The following is a 17,191-nucleotide window of genomic DNA, read 5'->3' as shown; positions in this document are numbered from 1 at the left end:
AACTTGTGAACACTATACTTTTCTAGGATAATTTACTGAAATCAAGGAAGCCTAGTGTCATATGTGCAAATAGGGAACAGAAAGAGCTTAGTTAACAGAATCCAAAATTAAAATGTTATTAATTAAAACTGGATGAATTAGTACCAAGTATTTCACCTCTGTTGCACTCACCCATATTACCTGATTTAGTCTTGGCTTGGTTTTGTAAGGTAGCTTGATACTGAGCATATGCAGCTAGTTTAGCAACTAAAGGCTGTTTCTGAAGAACTTTTGCTTTCTTTGTTGGAGGCTTACCCTAAAACAAGAAGAGTTAAGTAAATAGGATTCTTTATCATTCCCCAACCCCAAATCTGAAAACTAACTTGATTGCATACTACTCATTTTAAGGAAACATTGAGGGTTTAGAAAATTATTAAAGCAGAGGACACATACAAGAAAATTCACATGAGAAATGTTTTCTGGAGTTCTGCTACAATGTAGATATCTAATATGGGTAGCACAGCTGACACAGACTTAAATAGCAATATGCAAATTAATATATTAATAAAAAATTATATCCCATAAAATGTTAAAATATAGGCTGTGGTGAATAACTGATTCCATCTGGTACTAGACAAATCCAGTGGTTATTCACTCATGCAGGCTGCTAAGCATTGCTATTTATATAAGAAAAATATAATTCAATGTTTAAACAGCAAGTGACTGAGGTTTATACCTTTAGCGCTAATGCAAAAGATCAATGACAAAATGATCATGGGCCAAATTCACAGTGTGACAAACTGCCATCCATTTGGGTACAGACCATTGCTCAGGATCTTTAGGGACTGTCTATCTGAAATACAGAAATACATCTAAGTGATGTATTTCCTTAATTTGGGGAACTTAAATAATCCTTTCGGTGTTATGTGCTACCTTATTACAATAAAATGAAGAAAACAAATGTGATCATTCAAATAAAATATATTACAAAAATCAGCTATGTGATGCTTTTATAAAGCTGTTTATATGCTACAATAGTAATAACTTAAATGGTCATTTTGTAGGCATTCCAGTCATTTTGTAGGTGCTGATGTACATTCATAGAAAGACGATTTTCTTTTAGTATTATGATTGTTTCCAAAAAGGTTAGTTGGATTAACCAAATACCCCCTGGCGGCTCAGAGGTTAAAGCGTCTGCCTGCAATGCGGGAGACCTGGGTTCGATCCCTGGGTTGGGAAGATCCCCTGGAGAAGGAAATGGCAACCCACTCAGTACTCTTGCCTGGAGAATCCCATGGACAGAGGAGCTTGGTGGGCTACATACAGTCCACGGGGTCGCATAGAGTCGGACCGACTGAGCGACTTCACTTTCACTTTCACTTGGTCAAGGTATCAAATGGGTAGCAATCAAAAGTACAAACCAAAGATAATGGAAAAATAAAACCAAAGGGTAAATCATTCCCTGCCCCCAACACTGAAAGTTTCTACCTTGATACTAATTACAAAGAAAACCGGGGGTGGGGGGGGAATGGCTTAAATTTATATATATTTATATATTTATTTATATATATATATATGCTGCTAAGTCACTTCAGTTGCGTCCGACTCTGTGCGACTCCATGGACAGCAGCCCACCAGGCTCCTCTGTCCACGGGATTCTCTAGGCAAGAATACTGGAGTGGGTTGCCATTTCCTTCTCCAACATAGATATATAGATATAGATATTTATTACATTTATACTTATTTAGAAAAAAAGACACAAACAATTCATAGTTTATTTTGAATAGTATGCCTTCTCTATTTATAACAGCTGCTCAAATTTTATAGAATGGACAAACTCGAGGGCTCACATATTTCTTAAAAATGTGGGGTATAAAGTACTAACAGGCCGGTTAGGTAAAGGTGGAGTGTAGTGAATCACAGCCAAGTGACAGACAAACGGTGAAAGCCATAGAAATAACAGATGTAAGAACAAGAAGGTTTCTGTACCGTTACCTGAAGTCTGGCCAAAATGCTTGCCTTCTTGGAGTTTGATGAGTAACTTCTTGAACATGAAACACTGCAGAAACGCTTTGTTTTAGAGTAAAAAGCATCTCGCACACCAACCATTCCACACATTTCACAGGTAGCTAATTAACAAATAAAAACACTGGTGTTATGATCATAAAACTGATTTTCATCTAACAGTTTAATAATTCCTCCAATTATCTGAAGGTTTCAATTTTTAAAATATTCCTTCAGGCAGACAGAAAAATTCTTCTGTTACATGTGATAGAAAAATCTAAATAAAAGGTAGGGGAAAGACTAGAATGATGCCATGGCTATAGGCTCTAGAAGGACTGACAAAGTCTGAAAAGGCTTTAAAAACGATCAAAATACACAAGCGTAAGTTAGATTCAACTAACATTTCCTTAGTGCTCACCCTGTGCCAGACATTATAAGCTCTAATGTTTGAAAGGATTATAAACAAAAGATGAAAAGTAGTTGCAGTACAACTGAAGATTAATACAAAGCACAGCACAGGTCTTTAAAATATTGTGAAGACTGAAACATAAGGGTAACAAAACGTGAATCTCAAAAGATATACAAGTTGTGGGACTGCTAATTATACAGTAGTTCTATTTTCAAATTTTTGAGGAATCACCATAATGTTTTCAATAATGGCTGTACCAGTTCACAGTATCACCGAGAGTGTATGAGTTCTCTTTTCTCCACATCCTCCTCAACATTTGTTATCTCTTGTCTTTTTGACACCAGCCATCCTAACAGGTATGAGGTGATATCTCAGTGTGGCTTTCATCTTCGTTTTCCTGATGATTAGTGACGTTGAGCACCTTTTCATGTATTTATTGGCCATTTGTAGGTCTTCCTTGGAAAAAAATATCTATTCAGGTGCTTTGCCCATTTTAAAACTGTATTATTTGCTTTTTCTGCCCCATTGAGTTGTACAAGTTCTTCATGTATTTTGGATATTAACCCCTTATCAGATATATAGTTTACAAATATTTTCTCCCATCCTGTAGGCTCTCTTTTCAATATACTGTTTCCTCTGTTGAGCAGAACCTCTTAAATTTGTTGTAATCTCACTGTGCATTTTAGCTTTCATTAGCTGTGCTTCTAGTCTCATACCCAATACATCAACGCCAAGAGTTAAGTCGAGAAGCTTTTCCCCTACGTTTTCTTCTACGGATTTTATTATTTCAGGTCTTACATTTAAGTTTTTACTCCATTTCAAGTTAATTTTTCTGAGTGGTGTAAGATAGGTCCAGCTTTTCTTTTGCATGTGGATATCTAATTTCCCAACACCATTTACTAAAAAAAATCTACGCTTCCCCTATCAAGTGTTCTTGGTGCCCTTATCAAAAATTAGTTGACTGTAACTCAGTATATCAGAAAGATATCTGCCCTCCCACATTCACTGTAGCATTAACAATAACCAAGTTAGAGAAACATATTAGCTGCCTTCTGATGAATGAGAGGATAAGAAAACAAGTTATACATATATGTATGTGTAAATGCAAATGTATATGTAAAGTAGATATTATTTATTATAATAGAGTATTATTCAGCCATATAAAGAAGGAAATCTTGTCATTTCTGACAACAAGGACAAAACTGGAGAGGATTATGCTAAGTGGAATAAGCCAAAATGAGAAAGACAAACAGTGTATAGTATCACATACATGGAATTTAAAAAAAAAAAGCCCATTTCATAGAATGGTGGTTGCCAAGCGTTGAGAAGAGGGAGAAACGGTAAGATGAAGGCCAAAGTTATGAAAAGAAAAAATTGTGACGATCTAATACATAGCATGGTCACTCTAGTTACTACTACTAATTATACACTTGAAACTTGCTGAGTAGATCTTGTGCTCACATGACACACACACACAATTAACTTTTGGGGACTTCCCTGGTGGTCCAGGGGTTAAGACTCCACGTTCGCAATGTAGGGAGCCTGGGTTTGATCCCTGGTCAGGGAATTAAGAGTCCGCAAGCCACAACTAAGACCCAGCACAGTTGAATAAATAAAAAGTTGACTTTGTGAGGTGATGGATGTGTTAATTATCTTGATCTTTGTAATCATTCCACTAGGTACATGTAATATCAAATTACATTTATGAACATTTATACATTTAAACATATACAACTGTATTTGTCAGTTCAGTTCAGTCGCTCAGTCGTCTCCAACTCTTTGTGACCCCATCAATCGCAGCACGCCAGGCCTCCCTGTCCATCACCATCTCCCGGAGTTCACTCAGACTCACGTCCATCGAGTCCATGATGCCATCCAGCCATCTCATCCTCGGTCGTCCCCTTCTCTTCCTGCCCCCCATCCCTCCCAGCATCAGTCTTTTCCAATAAGTCAACTCTTCGCATGAGGTGGCCAAAGTACCGGAGTTTCAGCTTTAGCATCATTCCTTCCAAAGAAATCCCAGGGCTGATCTCCTTCAGAATGGACTGGTTGGATCTCCTTGCAGTCCAAGGGACTCTCAAGAGTCTTCTCCAACACCACAGTTCAAAAGCATCAATTCTTCGGTGCTCAGCCTTCTTCACAGTCCAACTCTCACATCCATACATGACCACTGGAAAACCATAGCCTTGACTAGACGGACCTTAGTCAGCAAAGTAATGTCTCTGCTTTTGAATATATTATCTAGGTTGGTCATAACTTTCCTTCCAAGGAGTAAGCATCTTTTAATTTCATGGCTACAATCACCATCTGCAGTGATTTTGGAACCCCCCAAAAATAAAGTCTGACACTGTTTCCACTGTTTCCCCATCTATTTCCCAAAATAATTTGCCAATTATTCCTCAATAAAGTTTGGGGGGAAAAGATAACACAGCAAGCAACTACTTCAATGGGTTTAACAGTTACAACTGGAGGGACTTACAGTTTAATCAGTACTTAGAAATTATGAGAAATCATGGGAAAATGTAAGATACCAGAGGATAAGAGATAAAGGGGGTCTAAGGGGAAAAATCATTCATCTTGCCTGGATGATTTTCTATTGTAAAAATTCTAGAACAGATTAAAAGGTTTGCGGATCACATAGGTTAAAAAAAGAATGCAACCCCAAGGGGACAGTACGTCTTTGCCAAGAACTGAACGTGTCAAACTAGAACTCCCATGACTAGGATGTAAGCTCCACCAGGGACTTTATTCTATATTATTCCTATCTGTGTCTTTAAAACAGAATCCGGCACATATAAAGCTCCCTCTTGTGATAGATTGCCACACTGGTATGTTATAACCATGGCAAGATGTATATTAATAGGAGTTAACACATTTGATAAAATCTCTCATGTAGCTCTGTCAATTAAGGATTGAGAAATTCAAGCTAAAGTAGAAAAAATCTAGGTAGCTATTAACTGGTTGGATGACCACACCTACTGGGTCCTGATAAATGAAGTTAAGTTCTTTGACATGGTATGAATGACTGTGTACCAGGCCCTTTGATGCTTAACTTTTAATCAAAATATTAGAATATGATCTATAAGGCATAATCATCAAATCGTCAAATGACAATCAGAAGACACTGTATTCGACACTAGATGACCAAATTAGGAATATGCCTAAATGGAAACACAGTGTCCTGAAAAAAAAGAGATAAAAGTTGAACAACCTCTGCTCTAATCACACAGGGTGACCAACTATTCGCCTGAGGTCTTTTCCAGGATAATCCTAAAACCAGGAGGGTCTCAGGCAAGTCAGGACAGGTTGCCACCCTGCCACCACACAATCTGAAGTATCTCCAGAAGAAAGTGAGTGGGATACTGATGAATTAAAACACTGTGATGCTGTGAGAAATGTTTGAAGCAACTAGGTTTACTTGGTATGCCCAAGAGAAACACTAAAAATAAATGTTTTTGTGTGAAGGGAAAAAGGACAAAAGTCAGAGTAAGGATAATTTTGGTTCAATATAAAGAATATTCTGGTCATTAGAGATACATTATCACTGAAGTGTTAAAACAGAAAACTTATAAGGAATTGTTAGAAAAGGGAGACTTACCTTGAAAGTCTCTCTCAGTTCTGGATGTCTATTATCTTACACACTTTGAATTACATTAAGTTTCTCAACAGCTTTCTGTTTTCATTTTCTTCTACTTGTTCATAAAGAGATCTAACACAAATCCAGTGATCTTATCTAGAACTGTACATTTCAGATTCTGTTTCTTAATTGTTCTTTTAAAAATTTTACGGGAAATGACAGGAGAAATGGAATCAAAACATACCCTCAAATATAAAGGGATGTAAAAGGTGAAGGCAGTTCACCTGAGCTGAAGTATACGCTATATACTCACCCATGCCGGATTTACCGTCTGGGTACGTGTACACTTGGCCATTGTTTTTGATGATTGGGAGACTGGAAGGTAAGGGAGCAGCCTCCTCTTCACTCTCCTCAGAGCTGGAGCTGCTGCTCGTGTCCTCACTGCAGCTATCATAGCCGTCAAACATCCCGAACGAGTCTCTTCCTTTCCTTTCAGATCGTGAAGAATGGTCAGTCTTCAAAGCAGAAGAAATCAATAACTATGATATAGTACTCATGTACACCACCCAAAGGACCTTAGTTCAAACTGCGATAAATGAGGTTTCCAAATGAAAATCTAAATGTCTGTGTCAAAATGCAGCCCTTCATTTCCATGAGGCATAAACCTATTAACTACCATCATGCTAGCTAAAAGGAATAACAATGATGGAACAAACAGTGAATGGGAGTCAGAAGCTGTAACTTAAGTTTTGCCATAAACTAGATATATTGCTTCTCTATAAAAATGTGATCAGATGATTTTTTTTTATTTTTTTAAACTGTAGTGAAATACTCGTAATAGATTGTTTCTTAATTTGCCTTTTAGCTCTAAAATTTTGAAATTTTATTATAATTTAGAGCATCCAGGAAATACATAGATGCTTTTAAAAATCACTAAGAGTTCTGGAGAGAACTTAAACTTTGGGGAGACAATTTTTAGATATTAGCTATTTCAAAAACTATAGAAGATAGCATTTCTATATGTAACACTATTTCATTTTTTTTAACATAGACATAACCCAATTATCTCCAGCTAAACACTATGCCCTTAAAAAAAAACAAAACAAGCACAAAGATACTATGTATCACATTCAGCAACTGCTACTCATATGCTCCTTTAAATAGTCCCTCACTCAAGCCACCAAAAAATCCCAAAACTAATACCTAAACCAATTCCAAAACTTCAAGTTCAGTGATAAGAAAGTTAACAGAAAGCAGGAAATAACAGAAAAAAATAAAAAGGAATATTTGAAATGAAAAACAAAACAAAACAAAAACAAAACCCACCAAACTATCACTAAACATACATTGGTTACAACAGAGTGAAAACTGTCAACCAAGAAATCCTTAGAGTTTTGTATCTATCTTCTTCTTTTGCTCAGTTGTAAGTTTCTTGGTATCGTCTTACACTTTAGGCACAATTTCTTTCTTGGATAGTTTAAAGTCTTAACATGACCAGTAACAAAGCTCGAATCTATTTCCAAAGCTTGACAAGATAAAATCATAGAGACGCATCTCTTAGTTTTACTAAATAAACTATCATTTTCAGATATGCTTGTATTAAACAGTTTCACTGAGGAGGGGAACTGATTTTCCATTTGTATTATGTGTAACTATGAAAGCAAAAGAAGTAGTATTTCAGTCCATAAAATGGAAATTTTATGTACTCAAATGAATACGATGTTAAGAAGTCGTCCCTTTGGGAGGCTCTACAAATGTTCTACAAATATTGCCACATTGAAAAAAAAAAAAAAAACTATTCTTCTTTTAGAACTCTCTTTTAGACCCAACTTAAAAAAGAAAAGCTGTTTGTTATCACTTTAGAATTATTCTCCCAATCTCCCACTATTGTTTTCCCCAGCCTGATTATTCAGCAGATTCAGTTCTGAAAATCTTCTGGTTATTTCTATAAATCACATGTATCTTCAAAGAATCAAAATCTGCTACCATCAGATTTCAAAAAAATAAATAAGACTCTGAAGACAATTCAAAAGGAAAAGTTGCAAGGCCATGTGATAATACAAGGCAAGTGAAAAGGACAAGGCAAGGGCAGTCAACTGAGACTGAGGAAGGATCCTGAGCAAAAAAAAGGCAGCCACTTGAATATCTACCTTGAATATTTAACTGAGATGACCATTACATCTATTACTGTGGGAAGGAATCCCTTAGAAGAAATGGAGTAGCCATCATTGTCAACAAAAGAGTTCAAAATACAGTACCTGGATGCAATCTCAAAAATGACAGAATGATCTCTGTTCGTTTCCAAGGCAAACCATTCAATATCACGGTAATCCAAGTCTATGCCCCAACCAGTAATGCTGAAGAAGCTGAAGCTGCACAGGTCTATGAAGACCTACAAGACTTTTAGAATTAACACCCAAAAAAGACGTCCTTTTCATTATAGGGGACTGAATGCAGAGTTTCAAAGAATAGCAAGAAGAGATAAGAAAGCCTTCTTCAGCGATCAGTGCAAAGAAATAGAGGAAAACAACAGAATGGGAAAGACTAGAGATCTCTTCAAGAAAAGTAGAGATACCAAGGGAACATTTCATGCAAAGATGGGCTCAATAAAGGACAGAAATGGTCTGGACCTAACAGAAGCAGAAGATATTAAGAAGAGATGGCAAGAATACACAGAAGAACTGTACAAAAAGGATCTTCACGACCCGGATAATCACCATGGTGTGACCACTCATCTAGAGCCAGACATCCTGGAATGTGAAGTCAAGTGAGCCTTAGAAAGCATCACTATGAACAAAGCTAGTGGAGGGGATGGAATTCCAGTAGAGTTATTTCAAATCCTGAAAGAGGATGCTGTGAAAGTGCTGCACTCAATATGCCAGCAAATTTGGAAAACTCAGCAGTGGCCACAGGATTGAAAAAGGTCAGTTTTCATTCCAATTCCAAAGAAAGGCGATGCAAAAGAATGCTCAAACTACCGCACAACTGCAGTCACCTCACACGCTAGTAAAGTAATGCTCAAAATTCTCCAAGCCAGGCTTCAGCAATACATGAACCATGAACTCCCTGATGTTCAAGCTGGTTTTAGAAAAGGCAGAGGAACCAGAGATCAAATTGCCAACATCCGCTGGATCATGGAAAAGCAAGAGAGTTCCAGAAAAACATGTATTTCTGCTTTATTGACTATGCCAAAGCCTTTGACTGTGTGGATCACAATAAACTCTGGAAAATCTTGAAAGAGATGGGCATACCAGACCACCTAACCTGCCTCTTGAGAAATCTGTATGCAGGTCAGGAAGCAACAGTTAGAACTGGACATGGGACAACAGACTGGTTTAAAATAGGAAAAGGAGTACATCAAGGCTGTATATTGTCACCCTGGTTATTTAACTTCTATGCAGAGTACATCATGAGAAACGCTGGGCTGGAAGAAACACAAGCTGGAATCAGGATTGCCAGGAGAAATATCAATAACCTCAGATATGCAGATGACACCACCCTTATGGCAGAAAGTGAAGAGGAGCTAAAAAGCCTCTTGATGAAAGTAAAAGTGGAGAGTGAAAAAGTTGGCTTAAAGCTCAACATTCAGAAAACGAAGATCATGGCATCCGGTCCCACCACTTCATGGGAAATAGATGTGGAAACAGTGGAAACAGTGTCAGACTTTATTTCTTTGGGCTCCAAAATCACTGCAGATGGTGATTGCAGCCATGAAATTAAAAGACGCTTACTCCTTGGAAGAAAAGTTATGACCAACCTAGACAGCATATTCAAAAGCAGAAACATTACTTTGCCGACTAAGGTCCGTCTAGTCAAGGCTATGGTTTTTCCTGTGGTCATGTATGGATGTGAGAGTTGGACTGTGAAGAAGGCTGAGCGCAAAAGAATTGATGCTTTTGAACTGTGGTGTTGGAGAAGACTCTTGAGAGTCCCTTGGACTGCAAGGAGATCCAACCAGTCCATTCTAAAGGAGATAAGCCCTGGGATTTCTTTCAAAGGAATGATGCTGAAGCTGAAACTTCAGTATTTCGGCCACCTCATGGGAAGAGTTGACTCATTGGAGAAGACTTTGATGCTGGGAGGGATGGGGGGCAGGAGGAGAAGGGGACGACCGAGGATGAGATGGCTGGATGGCATCACTGACTCGATGGACACGACTCTGAGTGAATTCCGGGAGTTGGTGATGGACAGGGAGGGCTGGTGTGCTGCGATTCATGGGGTCACAAAGAGTCGGACACAACTGAGCGACTGAACTGAACTGAACTGGAATGCAAAAGTCGGAAGTCAAGAAACACCTGGAGTAACAGGCAAATTTGACCTTGGAGTACAAAATGAAGCAGGGCAAAGGCTAATACAGTTTTGCCAAGAGAATGCACTGGTCATAGCAAACATCCTCTTCCAAAAACACAAGACTCTACACATGGACATCACCAGATGGCAAACCAAAATCAGATGGATTATATTCTTTGCAGTCAAAGATGGAGAAGCTCTATACAGTCAGCAAAAACAAGACTGGGAACAGACTGCGGCTCAAATCATGAACTCCTTATTGCAAAATTCAGACTTAAATCAATGAAAGTGGGGAAAACCACTGGACCATGCAGGTATGACTTAAATCAAATCCCTTATGATTATACAGTGGAGGTGACAAATAGATTTAAGCGACTAGATCTGATAAGACAGAGTGCTTGATTAACTATGGACGGAGGTTCGTGACATTGTATAGGAGACAGGGATCAAGACCATCCCCAAGAAAAAGAAATGCAAAAAAGCAAAATGGCTGTCTGAGTAGGCCTTACAAATAGCTGTGAAAAGAAGGAAAGTAAAAAGCAAAGGAGAAAAGGAAAGATATACCCATTTGAATGTAGAGTTCAAAGGAATAGCAAGAAGAGATAAGAAAGGCTTCCTGTTATTAGTGGAAAGAAATAGAGAAAAATAATAGAATAAGAAAGACTAGAGATCTCTTCTAGAAAATTAAGAGATACCAAGGAACATTTCATGAAAAGATGGGGTCAATAAACGACAGAAATGGTATGGACTTAACAGAAGCAGAAGATATTAAGAAGAGGGGGGAAGAATACATGAAAGAACTATACAAAAAAGATCTTCATGACCCAGATAATCAAGATGGTGTGATCACTCACCTAGAACCAGACATCCTGGAATGAAAAGTCAAATGGGCCTTAGGAAGCATCACTACAAACAAAGCTAGTGGAAATATGGAATTCCAGTTGAGCTATTTCAAATCCTGGAAAAGGATGCTGTGAAAGTGCTGCACTCAATATGCCAGCAAATGTGGAAAACTCAGCAGTGGCCACAGGACTGGAAAAGTTCAGTTTTCATTCCAATTCCAAAGAAAGGCAATGCCAAAGAATACTCAAACTACAGCACAATTACATTCACCTCACACGCTAGCAAAGTAATGTTCAAACTTCTTCAAGCTAGGCTTCAGCGATAAGTGAAGTGTTAACTTCCAGATGTTCAAGCTGGTTTTAGAAAAGGCAGAGGAACCAGAGATCAAATTGCCAACATCTGCTGGATCATGGAAAAAGCAAGAGAGTTCCAGAAAAACGTCTGCTTTATTGACTATGCCAAAGCCTTTGACTGTGTGGATCACAATAAACTCTGGAAAATTCTGAAAGAGATGGGAATACCAGACTACCTGACTTGCCTCTTGAGAAATCTGTATGCAAGTCAGGAAGCAACAGTTAGAACTGGACATGCAACAACAGACTGGTTCCAAATATGAAAAGGAGTACGTCAAGGCTATATATTGTCACGCTACTTATTTAACTTCTATGCAGAGTGCATCATGAGAAATGCTGGGCTGGAGGAAGAACAAACTGGAATCAAGATTGCCAGGAGAAATATCAATAACCTCAGATATGCAGATGACACCACCCTTATGGCAGAAAGTAAAGAGGAACTAAAGAGCCTCTTGATGAAAGTGAAAGAGGAGAGCAAAAAAGTTGGGTTAAAGCTCAACATTCAGAAAACTAAGATCATGGCATCTGGTCCCATCACTTCACGGCAAACAGCAGAAACAGTGTCAGACTTTATTTTTTGGGGCTCCAAAATCACTGCAGATGATGACTGGAGCCATGAAATTAAGACGCTTACTCCTTGGAAGGAAAGTTATGACCAACTGTAGATAGCATATTAAAAAGCAGAGACATTACTTTGACAACAAAGGTCCGTCTAGTCAAGGCTGTGGTTTTTCCTGTGTCTTGTATGGATGTGAGAGATGGACTGTGAAGAAGGCTGAGCGCCGAAGAATTGATGCTTTTGAACTGTGGTGTTGGAGAAGACTCTTGAGAGTCCCTTGGACTGCAAGGAGATCCAACCAGTCCATCCTAAAGGAGATCAGTCCTGGGTGTTCATGGGAAGGACTAATGCTAAAGCTGAAACTCCAATACTTTGGCCACCTCATGTGAAGAGTTGACTCACTGGAAAAGACCCTGATGCTGGGAGGGATTGTGGGCAGGAGGAGAAGGGGACGACAGAGGATGAGATGGCTGGAAGGCATCACCGACTCAATGGACGTGAGTTTGAGTAAATTCCAGGAATTGGTGATGGACAGGGAGGCCTGGTGTGCTGTGAATCATGGGGTCGCAAAGAGTCGGACACGACTGAGCGACTGAACTGAACTGACGAAGAACTAAAGAGCCCCTTGATGAATGAAAGAGGAGAGTGAAAAAGTTGGCTTAAAGCTCAACATTTAGAAAACTAAGATCATGGCATCTGGTCCCATGTCTTCATGGCAAACAGATGGGGAAACAGTGACAGCCTTTATTTTGGGGTGCTCCAAAATCACTGCAGATGGTGACTGCAGTCATGAAATAAAAAGATGCTTGCTCCTTGGAAGAAAAGTTATGATCAACCTAGACAGCATATTAAAAGGCAGAGACACTACTTTGCCAACAAAGGTCCGTTTAGTCAAGGCTATGGTTTTTCCAATAGTCATGTATGGATGTGAGAGTTGAACTATAAAGAAAGCTGAGTGCCAAAAAATTGATGCTTTTGAACTGCGGTGTTGGAGAAGACTCTTGAGAGTCCCTTGGACTGCAAGGAAATCCAACCAGTCTATCCTAAAGGACATCAGTCCTGGGTGTTCATTGGGAGGACTGATGTTGAAGCTGAAACTCCAATACTTTGGCCCCTGATGCGTAGTGCTGACTCATTTGAAAAGACCCTAAGGCTGGGAAAGATTGAGGGCAGGCAGAGGAGGGAGACAACAGAGGATGAGATGGCTGGATGGCATCACTAACTCAGTGGACATGAGTTTGGGTGAACTCTGGGAATTGGTGATGGATAGGGAGGCCTCACGTGATGCAGTCCATGAGGTCACAAGAGTCAGACACTACTGGTGCTGGAATATTCTAGGCAAAGGAAAAGGCAAGACAGAGGCTTTAGGGCTGGCATATACTTGATGCATTGAAAGGTCAGGGTAGCTGGTACCTAGTGAGATGGGGTTAGAGGAGGATGCTACCGTCAGATTACCAAAGCCCTTCAAGGCCAGAGTAAAAGTCTGACATAAATATTTTTCACAATGCCTGGAATATACTGGCTAGAATTCTAAGTTCTAATAAATTCATACACCCTAACTCCATGCAGAGATTATCTTTTACAACCCAGAGTTTTCATATAAGCTTGTTGTCCACTTTATAGTCAGCTTGGTTAGCAGCTAACATATTTACTGACCCTTTAGTGTCAATAGAGAGGATCTTATTATGACTCAACTTGTTAAGAGAATATAAACCTAAAATTTCGGACAGCCAAACATTTTAGTTTTAATAATTAAAGGCTGTTAACATTTTTTTTAAAAGGATTATGATCAAACATATTTAGGAAATTTTCCTTACTTCAAAGCCCTCTTAGAACCCTTAACACACTGTGAACATTACAATAATTTAAGAGGAATATACAGTATACAGTCCTTCCCTTAAGGACTACTGTTCTAGAGATATACTCTCTAATCTCTTCCATGGACCCTGCAAACACAGAATATGTCATCTAAGCAACACAAGGGGAATATGCCCAATATGTAATTATATTTACTGCTCCTCAGCCCAGTCACTGGATTGAACCTGGGCCAACGCAGTGAAAGCCTGGAATCCTAACCACTAGGCCACCAGGAAACTTTTTGTGTTCCATTTTGGTATAACTTTTCCTGGAGTTAGCAATTGTCTCATTCCTTTTTCATTTAATCACTATTAAAAGTATCTATTGCCTTTTTCTAAAGCCTTCAACTGTCAATGGTTCATTTTTATCCTGGAGCCATCTTCACCCATCCTCCAATATAGTATGGTTGCTTTCTACACCTCCTGTACAGCTGTCAATCCAAGGACATTCCTTTTATCATTGTCTTGGCAAGTTTTGACAAATACAGCACTCATTAAACTATCACCACAGTCAAGATACAGAACCTGTCCATAATCACCATAAGTTTCTTCATGCTGCTTTGTAAATTCTTTCCCTCCCTTGGCCCCATCTGTTTCCCAAGTAGTTTGCTGCTGCTGCTAAGTCACGTCAGTTTGTGTCCAACTCAATGCAACCCCATTGATGGCAGCCCATCAGGCTCCTCTGTCCCTGGGATTCTCCAGGCAAGAATACTGGAGTGGGCTGCCATTTCCTCCTCAAGTGCATGAAAGTGAAAAGTGAAAGTGAAGTTGCTCAGTCGTGTCTGACTCTTTGAAACCCCAAGGGCTGTAGCCCACAGGGCTCCTCCACCCATGGGATTTCCTAGGCAAGAGTACTGGAGTGGGTTGCCATTGCCTTCTCCCCAAGTAGCTTACTGATCTGTTTTCTGTCACTGTACATTAGTTTTTTCAAAGTTTTAAATATAAATAAAATCATACAGCTTATTTTTGGGGGGAGGGTACTGCTTTTCACTCAGCACAATTATTATGAGATTTGTCCCTGTTTGAGTATCAGTAATTCATTTATTTTTATCATAAAGTAGTGAGATGGAATTATTGTATAGACATATCAAAATGTATTTATTCAGTTCAGTTGCTCAGTTGTTTCTGACTCTTTGCAACCCCATGGACTGCAGCACACCAGGCTTCCCTGTCCATCACCAACTCCCAGAGCTTACTCAAACTTATGTCAATCGAGTTGGTGATGCCAGCCAACCACCTCAACCTCTGTTGTACCCTTCTCTTCCCGCCTTCAATCTTTCCAGCATCAGGGTCTTTTCTAATGAGTCAGTTCTTCGCTATGAGGTGGCCAAAGTACTGGAGTTTCAGCTTCAGCATCAGTCCTTCCAATGAATATTCAGGACTGATTTCCTTTAGGATGGACTGGTTGGATCTCCTTGCAGTCCAAGGGACTCTCAAGGGTCTTTTCCAACACCACAATTCAAAAGCATCAATTCTCTGGCACTCAGCCTTCTTTATAGTCCAACTCTCACATCCATACATGACCACTGGAAAAACCAGAGTCTTGACTAGACATACCTTAGATGGCAAAGTAATGTCTCTGCTTTTTAATATGCTGTCTACGTTGGTCATAGCTTCTTCCAAGGATCAAGCGTCTTTTAAATTTCATGGCTGCAGTCACAATCTGCAGTGATTTTGAAGTCCAAGAAAATAAAGTCTCTCACTGTTTCCGTTGTTTCCCCCATCTACTTGCCATGAAGTGACGAGACTGGATGCCATGATCTTAGTTTTCTGAGTACTGAGTTTTAAGCCAACATTGTCACGCTCCTCTTTCAATTTCATCAAGAGGCTCTTTAGTTTTTCTTCACTTTCTGCCATAAGGGTGGTGTCATTTGCATATCTGAGGTTATTGATATTTCTCCCGGCAATCTTGATTCCAGCTTGTGTTTTCACATGATGTACTCTGCATATAAGTTAAATAAGCAGGGTGACAATATACAGCCTTGACATACTCCTTTCTAGATTTGGAACCAATCTGTAGTTCCATGTCCAGTTCTAACTGTTGTTTCTTGACCTGTAATATGATTTCTCAGGAGGCAGGTCAAGTGGTCTAGTATTCCCATCTCTTTCAGAATTTTCCACAGTTTGTTGTAATCCACACAGTCAAAGGCTTTGGAATACTCAATAAAGCAGACATTTTCTGGAACTCTCCTCCTTTTTTCAAGATCCAATGGATGTTGGCAATTTGATCTCTCACTCCTCTGCTTTTTCTAAATCTAGCTTGAACATCTGGAAGTTCACAGTTCACCTACTGTTGAACCATGGCTTGGAGAATTTTGAGCATTACTTTGGTGGCATTTGAGATTAGTGCAATTGTGCAGTAGTTTGAACATTCTTTGGCATTGCCTCTCTTTGGGATTGGAATAAAAACTGACCTTTTTCAATCCTGTGGCCACTGGTGAGTTTTCCAAACTCACTGGCATATTGAGTGCAGCACTTTCACAGCATCATCTTTTAGGATTTGAAATAGCTCAATTGGAATTCCATCACGTCCACTAGCACTGTTTGTAGTGATACTTCCTAAGGCCTACTTGATTTCACATTCCAAGATGCCTGGCTCTAGGTGAGTGATCACACCATTATGGTTATCTGGGACATGAAGATCTTTTTTGCATAGTGCTGTGTATTCTTGCCCCCTCTTCTTAATATCTTCTGCTTCTGTTAGGCCCATACCATTCCTGTCCTTTATTGTGTCCTCTTTTCATGAAATGTTCCTTGGTATCTCTAATTTTCTAGAAGAGATCTCTAGTCTTTCCCATTCTATTATTTTCCTGTATTTCTTTGCACTGACCACTAAGGAAGCCTTCCTTATCTCTCCTTCCTATTCTTTGGAACTCTGCATTCAAAGGGTGTATCTTTCCTTTTCTCCTTTGCCTTTAGCTTCTCTTCTTTTCTCAGCTATTTGTAAGGCCTCCTCAGGCAACCATTTTGCCTTTTTGTATTTTTTGTTCTTGGGGATGGTCTTGATCACTGCCTCCTGTACAATGTTCTTATGATTAGACTGGGTTTATACTTTTGGGAAGATCACAGATGTCAAGTGTCCTTTGTTACATCAAGGATACATCCTTCAACATAGGTTATCCCTGTTGATGCTGACCTTGATTACTTGCCTGAGAAGTATGTCAGTTTTCTCTACTCTAAAATTACTCCTCTCCCCTCCTCCGTGTTTCACTCTTTGGAAGGAACTATTGGAAGTCCATTCTTAAGGACCTGGGAATTAAGCACCCCCTCCATAACAGTGGACTATCTACACAAATTATTTGGAATTCTTTCACACAGATT

At 39.2% G+C, this 17,191-nt stretch overlaps 1 protein-coding gene across 15 annotated transcripts in view; it reads right to left on the bottom strand.

The window, feature by feature from the left end:
* The window catches only part of MBTD1 (mbt domain containing 1), a 69,873-nt gene that overhangs the window by 33,839 nt on the left and 18,843 nt on the right, over positions 1 to 17,191 (bottom strand). For 6 of the 15 annotated variants that reach the window (XM_042255778.1, XM_042255775.1, XM_060395519.1 and 3 more), the window contains 3 exons: positions 6,283 to 6,484; positions 1,969 to 2,108; positions 181 to 295 (listed from right to left, as the gene is read on the bottom strand). In XM_042255778.1, the coding sequence (XP_042111712.1) occupies positions 181 to 295; positions 1,969 to 2,108; positions 6,283 to 6,436 (409 nt within the window). In that variant the 5' untranslated portion in view covers positions 6,437 to 6,484. The remainder of the gene's footprint in view (positions 1 to 180; positions 296 to 1,968; positions 2,109 to 6,282; positions 6,485 to 17,191) is intronic. The other 9 variants (XM_060395517.1, XM_060395521.1, XM_060395518.1 and 6 more) reach the window with 3 other exon arrangements.

Source organism: Ovis aries, chromosome 11 (genome assembly GCF_016772045.2).
Source record: "Ovis aries strain OAR_USU_Benz2616 breed Rambouillet chromosome 11, ARS-UI_Ramb_v3.0, whole genome shotgun sequence".
NCBI lineage: Eukaryota > Metazoa > Chordata > Mammalia > Artiodactyla > Bovidae > Ovis > Ovis aries.
Note: the sequence above shows the minus strand (reverse complement) of the source record. Positions and strands in the feature narration are given on the sequence as shown.